This window comes from Pyrgilauda ruficollis, unplaced genomic scaffold (genome assembly GCF_017590135.1).
Source record: "Pyrgilauda ruficollis isolate IOZ18807 unplaced genomic scaffold, ASM1759013v1 scaffold24, whole genome shotgun sequence".
In the NCBI taxonomy this organism is placed as follows: Eukaryota; Metazoa; Chordata; class Aves; order Passeriformes; family Passeridae; genus Pyrgilauda; species Pyrgilauda ruficollis.
In genome coordinates, this window is record NW_024523648.1 from 8,548,545 (window position 1) to 8,566,135 (window position 17,591).

Consider the following 17,591-nt stretch of genomic DNA (forward strand, 5'->3'; position numbering starts at 1 on the left):
CAGAGCCAGTCTGTGGTGGAGCCAGACCACCAATATGTCTTAGTTCCAACCTGTGTACAATTTAAGGATTCTTCTCCCCAAGACGTAAACATGAACAGTGCTTTCTGCAACTTACATTTTTATTCAAGAGAAGAAACACAGAAGAAAGTTTTCATTTTGTTGTAAATGTGAACATCTGTTAGGAGGAGCCTGCTGTTACTATTTCAGTTCTTTTTCAAAATTCTGGTTGCTTCCTGAGGTGCAGAGGAGGTTCCAGTAAGTGGCTTTAGTTGGAAACCAAATGGGAGCGATCGTTTAGCTGTATTTAAAGAAAAACATCAATTATTTAAAGCTTCTGAGACTCACTTCTATTTGGCATCTAACATTGTCTGCTATATCAGAGAACTGGCTTTTATAAAATGTGTGTTGCTTCATGCAGGGTTTTCACTGGAAAGATTTGTGAGTCAACAGAGAATGTGGAGGCAGAAGCAAACAAAAAATTGTTAAAATGAGTTTAAAAGAACGAATCTATTTGTGCTAGATACTGCAGTTACAAGTTATACTGAAATTGAAAGAGGTAAGTTGTAAAAGGATGTCTTAGGGTCATACAAGTTTTTCATTGGAACTAGCAAGAATGATTCATGGATGCTACCTTTCCTTCTTCTGAAACTGTGTCTCACTCTCTAAAGTTTATTTTACCTGCTTTAAAGTGAGAGACAGTTAACAATTTTTAGTCTTAAAAACCTCCCAATGTTCTTGGTAAAGCAACAAGTGTTGTGTGCTACATTGACTGCCTAACCAAGACCCTCTGTGTGCTCGTGCTGTGGTGGGCTTTGAAAAGTTGTGAACTTCAGTAGCAACTTCAGGCTGCTTAGGTGAAGTTGAAAACAGTAGTGTGTTACCTGTTGGCCTGGCAGGACGTTTGCTCAGAGCAGTAGATTAGTCCAGGAAGAAGTAAAAACCAAATGTGGTGTCCAAGCACTGTTACAGTGATATAATGTAGGATGGAAGCAAGACCTGATCCTCTGTGGTGCTGGGTGGAAGGAAGGCTGCGTGGGGATTTTCATTCTGGCACAGCAGTTTGAGTGTAAAAGTACTAAAATGATCAAGCAGCATCATATTGAACACATTTCTTACACTTCTTCACTAAATGCCCGTAGGAGCCAAGAAAAGGATGTAGAAGCTTTGATTGCTTGTCATCTGGGGTATTACCCCTCCTTGTCATCCAGGGTGTTATTCCTCCATATGCATTTGCATCTACAAATCTTCACAGAATTTTCATTTGCTCTGATTTAGAAAAAAAAAATTAACTGTGCTGTTTTAAAGTTCTTTTTAAAGCGGAGAGAAGCCAGCCTTCAAAATTGACAAGGAGATGCAAAACAATTCCTCTAAAAGGCTTATAAATGGAGGATTGGATCCATATGCTCTGTTTGTGTTGCAGTACATCAGCAGCCTGTGATGGCTTGTTCCTTTTGTTAGGTGTCTCTGCAGCACTGTGTACGGATTAAATAGCTACTGCATTGCAGAGAGTTATTAATACATTACATTGCACTTCCAGGGAAGATGTCAGTGTGTCCTTTAGCCTGAATGTACCTTGTGGTTGAGTTAGGGGTGATTTTCTAAAATTCTGCTGAGAATAAGTTATTTTTCAGCAAATTCTTAGCCAGCTGGGAACTATAGAGTAACATCGGTCTTAATCTCTATAAACTTCACTTATTGTTGAAGTTTAGAAAAATCAAAGCCTTGTTCCAAAATAAAAACAGGTCACCCTTCTCAAATCTTAATCTTGATACACTAAAATTGTGGTCTTATGGCACTGTACACACAATAGAAGGAAGCAGGAGATGGGGCAGAGAAAGGTATGCAACTCCTAAAAGATAATGCAGATAAAGAAAATGCATGAAATACCAGAAAATGAGAAGTGGGACCAACCTATTATTTTTCTGACACATCTGTGTACTGTGTCATTTGTGATGCACATCAGTAAAACAGGAGGCTTTTTGGTTTCCAGTTTTCTGCCCTGACAGCTCTCAGAGTTGTGCATGTTTCAAGTGATGGAGGTTGAGGGGTTGTTCTTGGGGAAATTCTTATGCGTGGGGGAAACTTCTCCTGACTTATACCTGGGGATGGAAGGGAGAGCTAAGGTCAGGTGTGGGTGTGCAGAGATGAAAGACCAAGACAGAGCAAAGTAAGGATCTCAGCTCTGTTTCCCTCTTCCTCCACACGCAGGAGTGCTCATGAGAGCTCCCTGTGCCAGTTCTGTGGCTGAAGCTCACACTGCAGGGCTGCAGCCACTGTTTTTACCCAGCCCACTGAAACAGATGTGGGATGCTTTCTGTCACTGAGGCTTCAGAGTTCAGGAGGTTTGTCACCATTAAATGATGAAGCTGCTGATACTACTTGTATTTCTTAGGACTTCACAGAATTGACCAGGTAGTGCTCTATGTCTGGTTAATTCTCTACAGGTCTGTCCAGGAATTAGTTCAAACCTCTCGCCTGGAGGTGATAGAAGCTTTGTAGGCAAGGTGGGCACAAGGTGTGAGAAAGCAGAAGTCCAGAGCAGTAAATCATTAGCTCCTGACAGATATATGGGTGCATGTGGAACATAGCAAATGGATGGTATATCTGCCATATTCAAGTGGTTTGAGTAGCTGGATGCTGCACTATAGATGTACTGAAATTTTTGGCACCAGTGTTGGCCATTCTGTGCCTTTGAGTGTGTCCAGGACTTACATATATGTGGTAGTTCACTCTAAAGTATTTTGCACAGATCTTTGCAGGAAGATCTTTTAATGTGAATATGTAAGTATTTAAAAAAATCCTCAGAAGCTGTGGGAGAATCCAGAGAATACTGGAGGGAGCATATCTCAGTGATCTGTGATGTCAGCATGGCAGGCTGTAAACACCTGATCTCTCAGCCTGGGTAAAAGGGACTTTCACCCCAAGAGCCCTGATGTTCAGATCAAAGTGTTTCACAGCTTTGCCAATGCTCTCAAGGCTTCCTTTTCTACCTCCAGTTTCCTGCTGTAAGGCGTTGTTCAAGGACTGTGCTCTTTAGGAATACTCTGAATGAAGCTGAGGCTGTGTCATGTGCAAAGACATAGGTACTGGATTTCAAGTATAATTTTAAAGATAGAATGCCTCATTGTTGGCTACGTTTCAGCATGCATCTGTGAGAGCACACCTGGAAAGTGGTGCCAGCAGCTGGGAACTCTTCTGATCTCTTTTGCCTCCCAGCTCCAAGATGGAAATGCCACCACACCCTCTGCAGGCAAAGGAGATGTCAGCTTTCTCATGGGTTAGCAGGTTAGCAGCAGCCTATATACTTTTTTCTCATTTTCTGTTTTTCATCTTTTCTCCTGCTTCTCCTCTCACTGTCTCCTCTCCTTTCTTTTTTCTCTTTTTTTTCTCCTTGTTTTTCTCTTTTTCCTTTTTCTTGTCTTCATTGTGATTTAGCACAGAACACTTGATTGTATGGGTTTCACATTTTCTTCTGAAATTCATTTGTCTTGCCCTGAAAAAAAACCCAAACCACTGAAGCTTTGCAAGCATCCTGCAAAAGCCTGTTCCTGTTTATGTTAGGGCAGAATAAGATCCAGAATATTTCCCAGGATCATCCTATTATATTGTAAGTTCATGGAAGTTTTTAACATAAACACAGAAATTTCACAGTACCAGCAAGTGATTTATTTGCTATACATGCTTATCAATATTGTCTACAGATAAGCAAACAAATGCTGTGGAAATGGGGGCTCTATTTGATGTTTGCTCAGCGTTGTGCCTGGAAAAATGGAAGTTAGTGGGTGTTGCTCAGTGAAGTGTGCATTTTAAAGTTACCCACAGTGATGCCCATTGTCCTGTCCCTGAATTGCATGATGTCATATGTCATTTAAAGCTTGTAGTGATGCCGAAGGCTGTCGGTGCGCTGGGAAAAAGACGATGAGAAAGTTGTGAATCAGGTTTCTGTAAAGCCTTTGTGTTTAGGGTTGTGATAGATAAAAGCTGACTCATGCAATATTTCTGGCGAAGGAGCTGTACAGACTAGTAAGAGCTTCTCGTTTTACCTGAGCGCCCAATGAGCTAATTCGGGAACAGCTGAAGTCGGAGCTCGTGCCTCTCCTCTGCCGCACAGGTAGGTCGTGGGCTCTTCGGAGAGGACTGAAAAAGAGAGAGGACTTGTTCAGCCCGGGCGCCAGGAGCCAGAGACATTCCTCAGCGGTGAGATACTGTCGCAGAGGATTTTCCCTTGCAATAATGTTCTCGGGTGTTAGCGTGCTCGGTTGTGACAGAGGCTATTCTGCTTTAAATACTGCAGGCAGAGGGGGTGGGGGGACAGTAATTGGACTGAGAGAAGCGCATTAGTTGGTGACTCTTTTCCCTTGTTGTGAGATTTCTAATAAATGGGATTTCTGTTCCTCAAAGTTCAGTTAAAATACTTGGCAGAGGATCGTTTGTGACAGTCCAGGCTAGACATCTAATCCTGCAAATATTGTAGCTATCCAGTGTGATGTTTTTCACAGAGGTTGTTAGTTTTAGAACTGATATGTATTCATATACAAAATTTAGTGATTAAAAATCTGCTGACCTTCACTTGGACAGGATTCAAAGCAGAAGATATAGGGAGTGTATTTAAGATCATTTGGGATTGGTACTGAATGGATTTTAATCTTTCTCAGGAAGCCGGAGAGCATTTTTGTTTCTCGGTTCCAGTGTTGCATTTTGAATTTGATGCTGAATGTAGAAATTGTCCTAAACTACTTTGCTTAATTATATCCACAGTGTGAATGCTTTATTTGAAATATGAAGATATCTCAGGGGGAAAAAACCAGGAAAGCTATTTCTTGTAGTCTCATTGCTTTTTGGTAGCTAAACTCCAGAGGATGTGAGGACTGTAATTTCTGGCAATGTTGACTTCATAGATAACACCTGAGGTGCTCTTTTTCTTGCCAGGAGAAAGGCAACAACAATGCTAATCATGAATATAAATTAACTTTGGAGTTTTTACTTGTGCAGTGTATCGTAAAATTTCATGTGCAGTAAACAACTTGGAGGAATAAACACCTATATTTAGATAGGACTTGGGGATCTTTAGGTCAGTTTTGTATTTAAAGACAAAGCACTTTATCTCTCATTGTATACTAATGTTCTAGCATAGCCAAAGCTGCAGAGATAATGGAAAACCATTTATCATTACCATGAATATAATTACAGGAAGGAGGCTTTTGTTAAAGAAAAGCAAGTGATAGAAGAAGGTTATGCATTTTTGGTGAGAACTTGTTTATGACTGTGCAATGAAAACCCAAGACATGCCAAGATGGTTGTTTTGCATGTGCCTTCAGCCTTGTAACTAATATTAGAGTTGCCTGTTGGGATGAAACAGTAGTATTCCTTGCCCTTGCATGTCTGTGGAGCAGGGACGTGTCATTGTTCTTGCTGGGGAGCGCTCTGGGGTCGTGCCATGCCAGTGTGTGTGTGACACAGGAGCAGGGAGCTTTGCAGGGGCTGGGAAGGGGGAGAGAGTAACTGAATTAATGCAAAGGCACAAACAAGAAATGACCTTGTTTGGGCAGCATGCTTCCTTGTGAGTAGGGACAAGTAGTAATTATCCTCCTTTCATTGCTGAACTAACAAGCAATTACTGTTATTCCTTAATTAAAGTATGCAAATTGAAGATTTCTTTTTTTTCTCCCCAGACTGAGTTAAATACCGTTATTCACAACTGACAAAAGTTCTCCATATTATTTTGGTTCATCCTTGAAAAGGTTCAGTAAGCAAAAGAAAGCCTAACAAAAAAAGCAGTGAACCAGGCCAGACATGGGTCAGGGTATAGAAGAGTTGCTCAGAGTGTGTGCCTGTGCAGGCTCTGGGGATACCTACGATTTCACACAGCGTTTGCAGACTGAGTTTTGATGAATGCACCTACCCACTGGTGCTGCTGCTGCTGAAGCTGGGAGGGTGGAGGGGGCTTGTAAATCAGTCCCACAGGATATGGGACAAATTACTTGCTTTTAATAGTAAGTTTCTATGAAAGAGAAAAATTTGCAGGAGGTTACAGGGTTTGCAAAGGCACTGGGTCAGTTATGATTCATAGAGAGCAATCCTGGGGAAGGCTGTTTACTCTCTCTTCACTCCCATTAATTCATTTGTGAATTTCTCACCAGGCATTTGCTACAGACCTTAGGTAGCTGGTACGAGGGTGAAGTTACTTAGTGGTACAACTGCAGAGTAAACTACTCTTTGGAGTTCTGAAAAGCCAAATACAGACCCTGACAAGAGAAAAAAGGATAGGCATGTGGCTGTGGCAATGAACTCCATTCAACTGCTCTCTGTCCTGATACCCTTGTGACTGCAGAAATCATCTAAAAATTCTTCCTGATTTTAACAGCAGGGGTAACTGTAGAGGTTATTTTCCTACCTAAGTGTTCTAAGATGATCAAGTCCAGCTGTTAGCCCAGTGGTTATGCCAATTCCGCCACTAAACCATGTCACCAAGTGCCACATCTGCACATCACTTAAATACCTCCAGGGATGGTGACTCCACCATTTCCCTGTGTACCCTGTTCCAGTGCTTGACAGCCCATTTAGTAAAGAAATATTTCCTAATATCCAATCTAAACCTCCGCTGGTGCAACTTGAGGCTGTTTCCTCTTGTCTTAACATTTGTTATTTGGGAGAAAAGGCTAACCCCCACCTGGCTACAAGCTCCTTTTAGGTAGGTGGGTATAGAGAGCAGTAAGGTCTCCCCTGAACCTCCTTTTGTCTGAACTGAATACTCCTGATAATCTGAGCTCCTTCAGATGCTCCTCATAAGATTTGTGCTCCAGACCCTTCCCAGCTCTGTTGCCCCTCTCTGGACACACTCCAGCACCTCGATGTCTTTCTTTCCGTGAGGGGCCCAAAACTGGACACAGGATTCGAGGTGTGGCCTCACCAGTGCCAAGTACAATGCTCAGATGGGTTTCTGAAGAAAAACTTGTGAAGCCTTGGAAGATTAACAGATCCTGTGTTACTGGGAAGGGCTGTAGGTTTTTCACAGCTACTTGTACCTGAGGCAGGAACTGAGAGCTGGGCAGAACCAGGGCGTGCCCCCAAGCCCTGATTTCCATGAGCAGGGTGTTTGGTATAGGACTTGGCAGCTGAGGAAAGGGAGCTGCTTCCTGGTTCCGTGCCATGCTGAAATCCCCGGTCCGCTGTGCCCTGACTTTGTGCCAGGTGTGCCAGCTGCCCGGTGCCTGCCTGCTGCTCTGCAGGAACACTGGGCTCCTGCGCCATCAGAGTGCACCCTGAGAAACACATTTTACTGGTTGGAGACACAATGGACAAAATTGTAACAGAACTCTCCACAGAGAAGCCAAATGACAATTTATATCCACCTGGGAAAGGAGTAAAAATGAAATAAAAAGTAACTTTTCAGATTACAAGTGAGGATGAGGCTCTGCGGGCACAACAGACAAAGTAGTAAACACCTAGTTTGGTGTAATTTATGTAGAAGCATACAGGATTAGCAGTTTCTATAAAAAAATAGAGGAACTTGAATCAACCATGTTGCATGCACTTAATTAGCCATGCCTTGCAGTTACCTGGGGTTTGCCAAGGTCGTTGGGAATACAGGTGTTAAAGAGCAAGCCCATTTTAACTATTCCAAATAATCCTCAGCTTTTTTAATAAGTAATGACACTGTCATTAAACAAAAGAATAAGTGGGTGTACTTTGGTTTTCTAAAACATGTTAGGTTCTCCTAATGCTTCTGGCTACAAGTGTGTCCTATGTAAAAACTACCTTACCATTTTTTCTGACTCCAGTGCCATTGATGTGAACTGTATTTTGTTTCTATTCTTTATATTAATGAAATCTTTTGTTAAGCAAATACTGCTATTAATGCCTTTGTAATATTACCTGAGAGGCAGACCATATGTCAATGAAACAGGAAGAAAAGAATGTGGGGTAATGGAACTTCATAAGGTTTTTGCCTTTACTTCCCTCTTAAATGTAGTTAATCAGGTCTTTGTCATGTAATTTTAGTAAAATACCCTGGAGTAAGCTAGCAGAAGTGCTACCCCTGTTATCTTGTTTATCCTGCACATTTTTCAAGGGGGCATTTTTCATTCAGCAGTGTTGTGTTTTCTAACTTGAATATGAAAAATTATCTAAAGCTGATAACAAAAACACATTATTTCTTATCAAAAATGTATACTTTCTTATCACCAGTAATAGCAAGGCACACATCATTTTCTGTGCCCACATAGAAACAAGAGAATATAATTTTTCTGGTTTAATTTTTCTGCATTTTTCTGTTTTAATTTTTTCCCTATTTTATTGCTTTATATTTTATTTTGGAATTGGTACTTGATGCGGTTTTTTTTCAAATATGCTTCTATGCTTCAAAACTAGAAGAACCTGGCACAAAGAAAGACTATAGATTTTCAGACTACAAGATAAAACCAGAAGTACAGACCTTCCGAATTAGGTTTTTAATCTAATGGCCAATTTCTAACCCTTGTAATGAGCAAGTTACTCTCAGTGTTAATTCTTTACATCACCTTGAGGGCAATACTTCTCCTTAATAGAAAGCTAATCCCATCATGACTGAAATGGTGCTAGTAATTACTCACATACAAATGAAATCTTGTGCATTCAAGATAGGCCAAATAAATCAAAACATTCTTCTCTGGTATTTTATTTCTGTTTGCTTTGGATTTATTTTAAAAAATGGGAGAGTTGCGTTCAGCTTTGGATGAAATCCTCCCCCTGCTCTGACAGCTGCAGGAGCTGTGTGTCCGGGAGGTTTCTGCTTGTAATTGCATAGCAAGTCTGACTCACTTCAAGAAGGGCCACCTTAAAAGCTGGGTGGGTTTGATTTGCAGCTTTATGGTTTCTTTGCTGAAACTGTTGTCAAGAGCTGTAATTACTGGTATGAATTTTTGAAAAGTTGTCACTGGACTAAAATAAGGACTAAGCTACCGTGCTGTGGGTAGCTTCAGTATTGCTTTTCTTCCTAAATTGTCACAAGTTTCTCTTTTTTCACAGGACAGGCATTATGAAATTCCCTGAGTTTGTGGCAAGATTTTTTTTGGGAGGAAACAAAGCTTTGAAGTGTTGAATTTACCTGTGGCTACTTTTGCAGATTCTTATGCTGTATCACACACAACTTGGCCAGAGACAAATCTGCATTGCATCGTGGACAGTGTCCTGCAGGGCAGTTTGGCAAGGAAAATAAAGCAGAATTGAAATGCCAGCAGGAAGACAGACATATTATTTTGTTGTTGCACTGATCTGAAAAACAGCTTTGGGTCAGTTCATCAGGGGGTAATATTCTGTCTTGAGCAGAACAGTTTTAGAATTACTTATTTTTCCCAGTAGAAAACTGAATTATTTGGCAGCATTCTTTCTGGTGGGGACTCTCTCTTCAGAAACGATATCATTTTCTTTGGGAAATCGTTCTGCTTTTAGTATTTTTGTACAAGCCACAGAGCTGGTAATTGATAACTGCTTTTAGTTTTTTTAAGACTGTTGGCTTTACGGGATTCAAAATGAAAGACACTTTCTGGTATCACTCTGTGTTTCTTGAGGTTTCCAAACCTCCCAAGCCAGGGTCAGGGCCCAGCTGGGAGATAGCAGGGACTGCTCCCAATAAAGTTGTGGGAGTCTTTTATAACCTTAAGGAAAATGTTTTGAGTTCTTTTTTTCTCCTGTGCTGAGCCTTAGCAGTGGATGTGCTAGCAACAAGCACACTGGCAGAAAAAGGATGTGCCAGAGACAGAAGTGTGAGCAGGAGGAATGTGGTGTTGTAGCTCTCATTGGGGGATCCCCACAACCTAGAAAGCATTAGAGTTACAGTGCTGCCCAAACCATTTTGTTCTCGTTGTCTTTTGGTTTAAATAGTTTTGGCTGCTTTCTATGCAAAAAGCTTTAAAAGTATCTGCCGTCAACTTTTGCCTTACGTGGAGCAGCACAATAAACCCACTTCTTCTGTTTGTTTGTTTATTTCTTTAGATGACTTCCACTTACCTCTTGAGGTTGTACCAGCTGTGACAGAGGCCCTTGACTCCAAGAAGAAGGAGGAAGATTTGCACAAGGAGAGCAGATCTTTCCGCTACTGTGAGAAAAACACCATGGACCTGTCAGACAGTGACCGTCCTGTCAGCTTTAGTTCCACTTCCTCCTCCGCATCCTCCAGGGACAGCCACTGCTCCTTCGGAAGCAGAATGACCTTGGTTTCAAACAGCCACTTGGGTTTGTTTAACCAGGATAAAGAGACAGGTGCCATCAAGCTAGAACTAGTCCCAGCCAGGCGATTTTCCAGCAACAAGACACACAAAAACTCTGCTGTGGAGCAAGAGGATCCTGAAGGAAGCCTTGAGAAAAGGCCAAGCATGCCAAGGAAAGCAGAACCAAAAGGAGCAAGCAAAAACTGTGCGATGTCCCTGGTCACAGAGCCCACCAGTCCGAAGCTCCTCTATGTAGACAGAGTCGTCCAAGAGATTCTGGAGACAGAGAGGATGTATGTGCAGGATCTAAAAAGCATTGTCAAGGTAGGGGGCTTGGTTAAGACAGTGTTAACTGCTCCATAATGCCTTTTTACACTGCTTGATTTCACAGTGGGACACATGGACTTGACAGTGGAACCGGCATGTGCTGGTCTTTATAAATTAGTGTAACATGGCTGTTTAAGTGTATTTCTAGATTTTATTTGATTAGATAAATCTAAGATGTTACTATGTGTTAATGAAGAAATAACAGAAAAAACATCCTACAGCTGGCAGCAGTAGTGAACAAAGAGTGATAAATGCTTTGTAGTAAAAAAAGATAATATTTTTATATTTACAAAAAATTAATTAGATTGCTCCGTGTCCTAGAATGTATAGCAAGAAGAAAGACAGACTTAACTGCCTCTTCATATGCTTTATCTGAAGGTTCTTACTGATTTTTCCCAGCCCTCCCAGAGTCCTAGCCCTGCAAGTTCTTTCCTGACTTTTCCCCTGTCCCTTTCATACACCTTACAGCTGCAGTCTGTTCACTCTCTGTCCTTGTCCTGTAGTATTGAATATGGCATATGTATCTGCTGGAAAATATTGTTGTTTGGCTGTAATATGAAGGAATAACATTTTCTTTAATACTTATTCTGAATGGTTGTAGCATTTATTAGCAGCAGTAGAGTTTATGTCCAATCCCTAGCCTAACAATACCTTTCATTTTCTCTTTCTAGTACAGGGAAAAATACGGATAAGTCCTTCTGTGGATTGTTCTTTTCACTCTGCACTTGTGTCTGTGCCACCAGCATCATTCTGCTTTGCATTTTTTAAGGTGACAATTGATTTCCTTGGCTATTGTTTGTAGCCTACAGGTTTAACACACAAGGAAGCGCTTAGTGTGCTGTTTGTAGAACCTAGAGCTCCAGGTAGGAGCTCCAGGTAGGTGTATGTGTCATCTGAGATAGGAAATATCAGGCAGCTGGAGACAGTCTTCCCCACTTGCAGCTCTAACCTGTGTGGTCCCACAATAGCAGGGGAAAAATGTGAAGGCTTTGATAACTCAAATGCATGTTGTGATTAAAACACCAGTACCCCACCCTGCAAAGTTCTGAGAAAGGTTGCTGTTTCCACAAGATTTCATTGGTTTCCATAGCTGGTGCTGTTTCACTACATTCAACTGTTGCCTGAGTTTCATTTTGGACTGTTTAAGATTGTCAGATGTTGCAGAACCAAGTCAGGTTCTTTGCATAGTAACCACCCATTAGGCATGACTTCCCATGGTTTTGGAAGCCTTAGCCCTCACTCATCCTCCTATGCTGTAAACTGTACAACTTGAGAAACTGAAAACTAAAATGAGTATCTTGTAACAGATTTTCCAATTACAAGGAGAAATACTAATAAATGCTTTCTGGAAAATACTTCAGGCATCACTACAGTAGATGTAGAGTAAATAAGGCAAATGCGTTTTTTGTTATGGAAGAACTGAAGGAATTGTGAACCTGTGATATGCCCAAGCCTATTTCCTGCAGCAACTGATAATGAATCTAGAAAGCTTTGTGTGAAACTATCTGGTCCAACCTCCCAGCTCAGGCAGGGCTGTTCTAGAGCACTTGGCACAGGATTGTGTCCAGATGGTCCTTGAATACCTCCAGTGAGGGAGACTCCACAACCTCTTTGGGCAGTCTGTTCCAGTGCTGTCACTCTTCCTCATATTCATGTAGAACTTCCTGTGCATCAGTTTCTGCCCATTGCTTCTCACCCTAGTGCTTGGCACCCCAGAGAAAAGCCTGGAAGCATCCTCTTCACACTCTCCCTTCAGGTGCTTCATTGACAAAATTCCCCTTTAATCAAGGCTGAGCAAGCACAGCTCTCTCAACCTTTCATTGTAAGAGAGATGCCCCAGTGCCCTAATTATATTCATTGCCCTCCACTGGACCCACTCCATGTCTCTGGTGCTGAGGAACCCAGGACTGGACACAGCTCTCCAGATGTGCCTCACCAGGGCTGAGGGGCAGGATCACATCCCTTGACCAGCTGGCAATGCTTTTCCTAAGACACCCTAGGATGCCATTGGCCTTCTTGGCCACAAGGCCCACTGCTGGCTCATGGACAGCTTGCTGTCCACCAGGACCCCCAGAAGCTTATGTACACAGTCTAAAAGTAGTAAGGAGGGCTGGGTTTTTTTTGGCAGAGGGAGGGAGAAAGAGGAGGGGGGCAACCCACATATAAAGAGCTAAAATCTGAAGTGGTGTCAGATTGAGAAAAGCATAAGAACAAAAAGGAAAAAATCAATAGGTGCTATTTTAATCACCCTCTACCACCATCTGAGAACTGTCAGTAGAGATGTAGCCTAATGCTTTTTGTCCCCTAGTAGAGGGGATTTGTTGATGCTACATTCTCTGTAGGCAGTAGAAACATACTTAAAAAGAATGTGTTCTCACTGTTGTTCCCAGGACTTTGAAACAGGTTTCAGGGCTGGAACTGAGAGGGTGTCAACGCTCACATCCATGAATCTACATTCTCTACATTTCTGGTATAAAAATGCAAAGCAAATTTGCATATATTTCCCCCTTCCTTTGGTGGTGGTGCTATTTGTGTGGGTTTTAGATTTTTAGGGGGTGGGAGCTTTTTTTTATTACTTTCAGTGGTGGTGGTGGGGTGTCAGTTTTGTTTATTTCTCTTGATAATTTCTTTTTATACATCCACTCTTTTTCCCATTAGCCAGATCATTAATGAATACATAAACCAGAGTGGAACCCAGCATTAGCCCCTAGGGTATGCCACTAGTCACTGATCTCCAACTAGATTTTGTGCCTGTGATCACCACCCTCAGGTCCTGTTGGTTCATCCAGTTCTCAGTCAAACTTACTGTCTGCTTGTCCAACTCCTACTCCTTCAGCTTGGCATGAGGGTCTTAAGGGAGTTAAAAGCCTTCCTGAAGTCAAGGTAGACAACAATATCCACTGCTTTCCATTCATCCACCAAGCCAGTCATATCATAGTTAAAAGGTTATCAGACTGGTCAACTTTCCCCTGGTGAATACCTGATGACTGTTCTTGATTACCTTCTTGCCTTTAGTGTGCCAGGAACTGGTTTCCAGGGCTAGCTGAGCACAAATGACCTACTAACATGGATGATTGTGAAACTGCATGTAGCATCCTGGTACTAGTCATAATATCAAAAGTCAGCTCATTAAGAGTTAGCCTAGCATAGTATTTTGGGCAGTGTCCTTCCAACCTATGTTGTCCTTAGAGCATGGAGTTGTCATGCCTGAAGTAAAATACTATGGAGGAATGGAGCAAAATAGAATTTTGTCCTTTTTATGCTTGTATTGACCTAATGTTGTTAGGTCATTGGTAAGTAAATAAATAAAGTAAAAAGTCATAACTTCTGTTGCCTTTTGAGTATCTGGGTCATCTTAACAGTGCCAGGTTGGTAGACAGAAGTAGAACTTGACTTCATGGGATGTGGTTAATGTGATTTTTAAATTATCCTGGAGAGCTGCTGAGGTTTTCCAGTTTTCTCTTCAACTGCTGACAAGAAGTATTTGGCAGGATGACGATGAGGTACAGGTGCTATTTGGCACCTTTGCTCCAGGATAAGCATTAAAGAACAACTGCTTTTCTAGCCAGTACAGCCATTTTGCCTGTGACCTGGAAGGACAGTTGGGTTAGGATTGTTTTGAGGCACGCTGCTATGATTCCTGCACAGGCAAGCATTGCAACAAGGATAGAGTGAACTTTTCCACCATTTGGTGTGTTTTATCAGATGATCTGTTAAGGATAATTACAATTTTGAATGAGTACAGCTTGAAGCTTGTTTTGGGCAAGTTTGTGATGAGAAATTGGATACCTCTGCTTCCTGCTTGTATCATGCTGACAGGTGTACTGGCCAGGGCAGAACTCACTGACCTTTTCTTCTTCAGGACCTAGCCTGACTTTTTCAAGTAGTAATGTAGTTAGAATAGACCTAAACTTCAATTAGAGTCACTTACTGGAGTGATTTTTTTTTTTCTCCCATGGGTAAAATGCTCTTTCTGAAGCTATTAAAAAATCTGTGTTTTGCCCTTGCAGTTCATAGGAGTCAGAAGCCCCCATTCATAATGTGCATAAATGCTTGTAATTGTAGCAAGACATCGACATTTCTGTTTTACCTTTGCAAAATGAAAGAATAATGCAAATGCACTTTTGCAATACTTACATCTTCGTCCCTATCAGTATAATAATATAATTAAAAGATCACTGGTATCTATAGAATGACTAGAGGGGTCTAAAGGGTGCATTGTCAGTGTGTTTCACATATATTTGATGTAAAGAGAGGCTGAGCTTCAGAAATCTTGAACTCTATCTGAAATCTGGGAGACCACTTATGTGAATGAATTCCTCTATACTTTAATTCCAAATGTGGCTTTTTTTTTTAAAACCATCTCCACTGAACTAGTTGAAGTCTTTGTCGTTTCTCCTCTCCAGATCTTTTGTCCCTGGCCCCCTCCTTTTATACTTAAGTCTCCTCATTTGAAAAAGTTCCATTCCCTTCTGCACAATCTCCTGCTTATGATCTTGCTGCCTCTCTGTCCTAAGCCTTCTCTCAGTAAATCCCATCTGCATCCCATCAGTATGTTGTCTCATTTCCTTATGCGATCTTTTGCTTTTTAGTATTAATCTTTCTCATGTTCTTCACTTCTGCTGATTCCAGAGCTCTCTCCATGGTTCTCTCAGCAGGCCTGACAACATTTTCATCACCATTCCTAATTTTTCTGCCCTCTTAAGTACACAGAAGTTAAGAGGGGTGTCCACCAGGCTTTCCTTGGTTCCCATTTTGTCCTTCCCATCTTTCTGTAGTATTCCTTTATGTCTCCTCTGCCCTGGAGTTGCACAGCATGCTTTTCTGTACTGTTTATGGCTTGCAGAGAGTCGCTGAGACATGGGAACAATCCTTTCCATGCTCTTGCCTCAGAGGATCGGATCTGAGCCAGATGTTACTGGCAGCACTGAGAATGGCAGTTGTGGGTTAAGGCCTTGTGAAGCCTGAGCTGAACCTTGCAAAGGACCATTGCTAGAAGATCCTATTGAGGACACATGAATTTGGAGGGTTTCTCTTCCCCCACACACCACTGTGGTCAGAAATAGGGGAATTTACATTAAGGCAGCAAAAGGCATTTCTCTGAGAAACAAAGTCTCCATTATGCTTGGATCTGCTGCTGTCTCTCCCTGAGACGTGAGGATATGGTTCATGTCCCTGCTAGTCAGCCTGGGGGTGCTTGTCTTCTCAGGGGAAAGGTCACCAAAATTTTTCAACATGAGCAAAAAAAGGCATTCTTTCTCAAAAAGCCTCAGGGGAATGGCTTTGCTGAAATCTCCTAGAACAGCTCATCAGGGAGGCAGGTTTCTGGCATGGAAAGCTTCATCTGAGGTGAGCACGTCTGTTGGAGCTATATACCCCTTGTGGGGTGGGGACAAGCCTTGCAAGGGGAAATGTTGGATGTTTGAGGTAGATAGTGTTGGGGCACCAGTGATGAAGGGAAGCCCTTCTGAGAGGAAGTCGGTGTCGGAATGTTATTGTTCCCTGTTTCCTGTCTCCCAGTGCTGCAGCTAGAGGACGTCTCCTTCTGTGTTTTAAGCAGTTAGTTAAAAAGAACACTCTGAAGACTGCAGTGTGCACATTGTCACTTGTGATGTGTTAGTAAAAGCATAGCTGCTTGTGCTCTGGGTCTGCTGGGTAGTGTAGCTCTGAAAGTTAATTCTTTGTTGATTCAAAACCTGTACTCAAAATTCCAGTAGAGCTGAGACATCCCATAATGTTTGTTCCCACATTATAGTTAATTTCAACACGTGACCTCTTTTTCTATGCTTGCTAGCCTGCATACCTGAGAAAGATACCTTTGGATTGCTGACATAAGTTGCATGTGAAAATTTGGATAAACAATTTAAATTACATGAAAAATATTATGTTTTGTATATACGTAGTATGATTATGCAACAATGATAAGTTTAACTGTGATTAGTATTTGTTAAATTTTTGAGCTGAACTTTCTCACTGCTTTTCTTGTATCCATGAAGAAAGAGCAGTGTCAAATTCTGATTGACCTCCTTAAGGGAAAGCTTGGCTTAAAAGCAAGGGAAGTTTTGTCCAGTAATACTGAGATATGACAGCTGAAACTGAAGCATCTCAGTACATGTCCAAGAGGCCTTGAAGTTTTTGAAATTTAAACAGAGCAATATAAATCAGAGCAGAAAAATGTTCCACTTAATTAATTTGTAATGAATTTGTAAGTAGGTTTATTAGAGGGCAGTAGTGTTGTGTTTTGTTTCTGGAGTTGCTGTTTATGAATCAGGACCAGTGCAGGCTGCTGAGAAGGGAGGTAGTCAGGAACCCCACAGGATGAGTTACCAAACAGGTGTAAATAGCTATTCTGGCTACCCTTAAGTAAATTGGACTTCTTTCTTCTGATGCATTTCAGGGATAGTTCAGTTTTCCCTGTGGACTTCTTCCTTCCTGTATGTGAGCCATATTAAACATCCTTAAGAAACCTAAAGTAGTGGAAGTATACACAAACTGGGTTTTGTGTTTGTGTCTTAAATAGTTTTAGATGCGGTTGTTTCTGGGACTCCAAGATCTTGAACAAAAGTGTTTTGCCAGCTACATATGCTGTAAACTCCTCGTCATGTGTGCCCTTTAATGATGCCTAACAAAAGCAAAGGCAAAACCCAAACCTCACTTTGCTTCTGGGCAGGATGGGAATGGTTCTGGGTTTTGGAAAAAGAGGTTTTATAGCTGTACAGTAGGAATATCATGTGTTGTGGACAGTCAGAAGTAACCTAATAAACAACTTGTGCAGTGTAAGCATCTGCTTATGCTGTGGCATGAGCAGGGAGCTGTTTGTAAACTAACTTCACAGGAAATACACAAAGCCAGGGGTAAATATACTGATGCATGGTTTTTCTTATCTGCATCATCTCTACTTCGGTTTTACTTCTGCTGGCAGCATTCATAAATTTCTTTCATTCAGCATGTTCCCAAGTACTTGAAAGACACTGAATAAAATGTCATTGCTGCCTTCTGTTTCCTTCACCTGTACTTTGCATCCAGTTCTTATTTTACAGCTACATTGCAGAAACTTGCTGGGACAGAGGCTGTCTT

General features: G+C 41.6%; 1 protein-coding gene across 3 annotated transcripts in view; it reads left to right on the forward strand.

Annotated features, from left to right (window-relative positions):
* PLEKHG1 (pleckstrin homology and RhoGEF domain containing G1) overlaps positions 1-17,591 on the forward strand; it is a 126,820-nt gene that overhangs the window by 70,031 nt on the left and 39,198 nt on the right. For 2 of the 3 annotated variants that reach the window (XM_041470028.1, XM_041470026.1), the window contains exon 4: positions 9,973-10,511. In XM_041470028.1, coding sequence (XP_041325962.1) covers positions 9,973-10,511 — 539 coding nt within the window. Of the gene's footprint in view, positions 1-4,124; positions 4,198-9,972; positions 10,512-17,591 lie in introns of those variants that run through there. The other variant, XM_041470027.1, reaches the window with a different exon arrangement.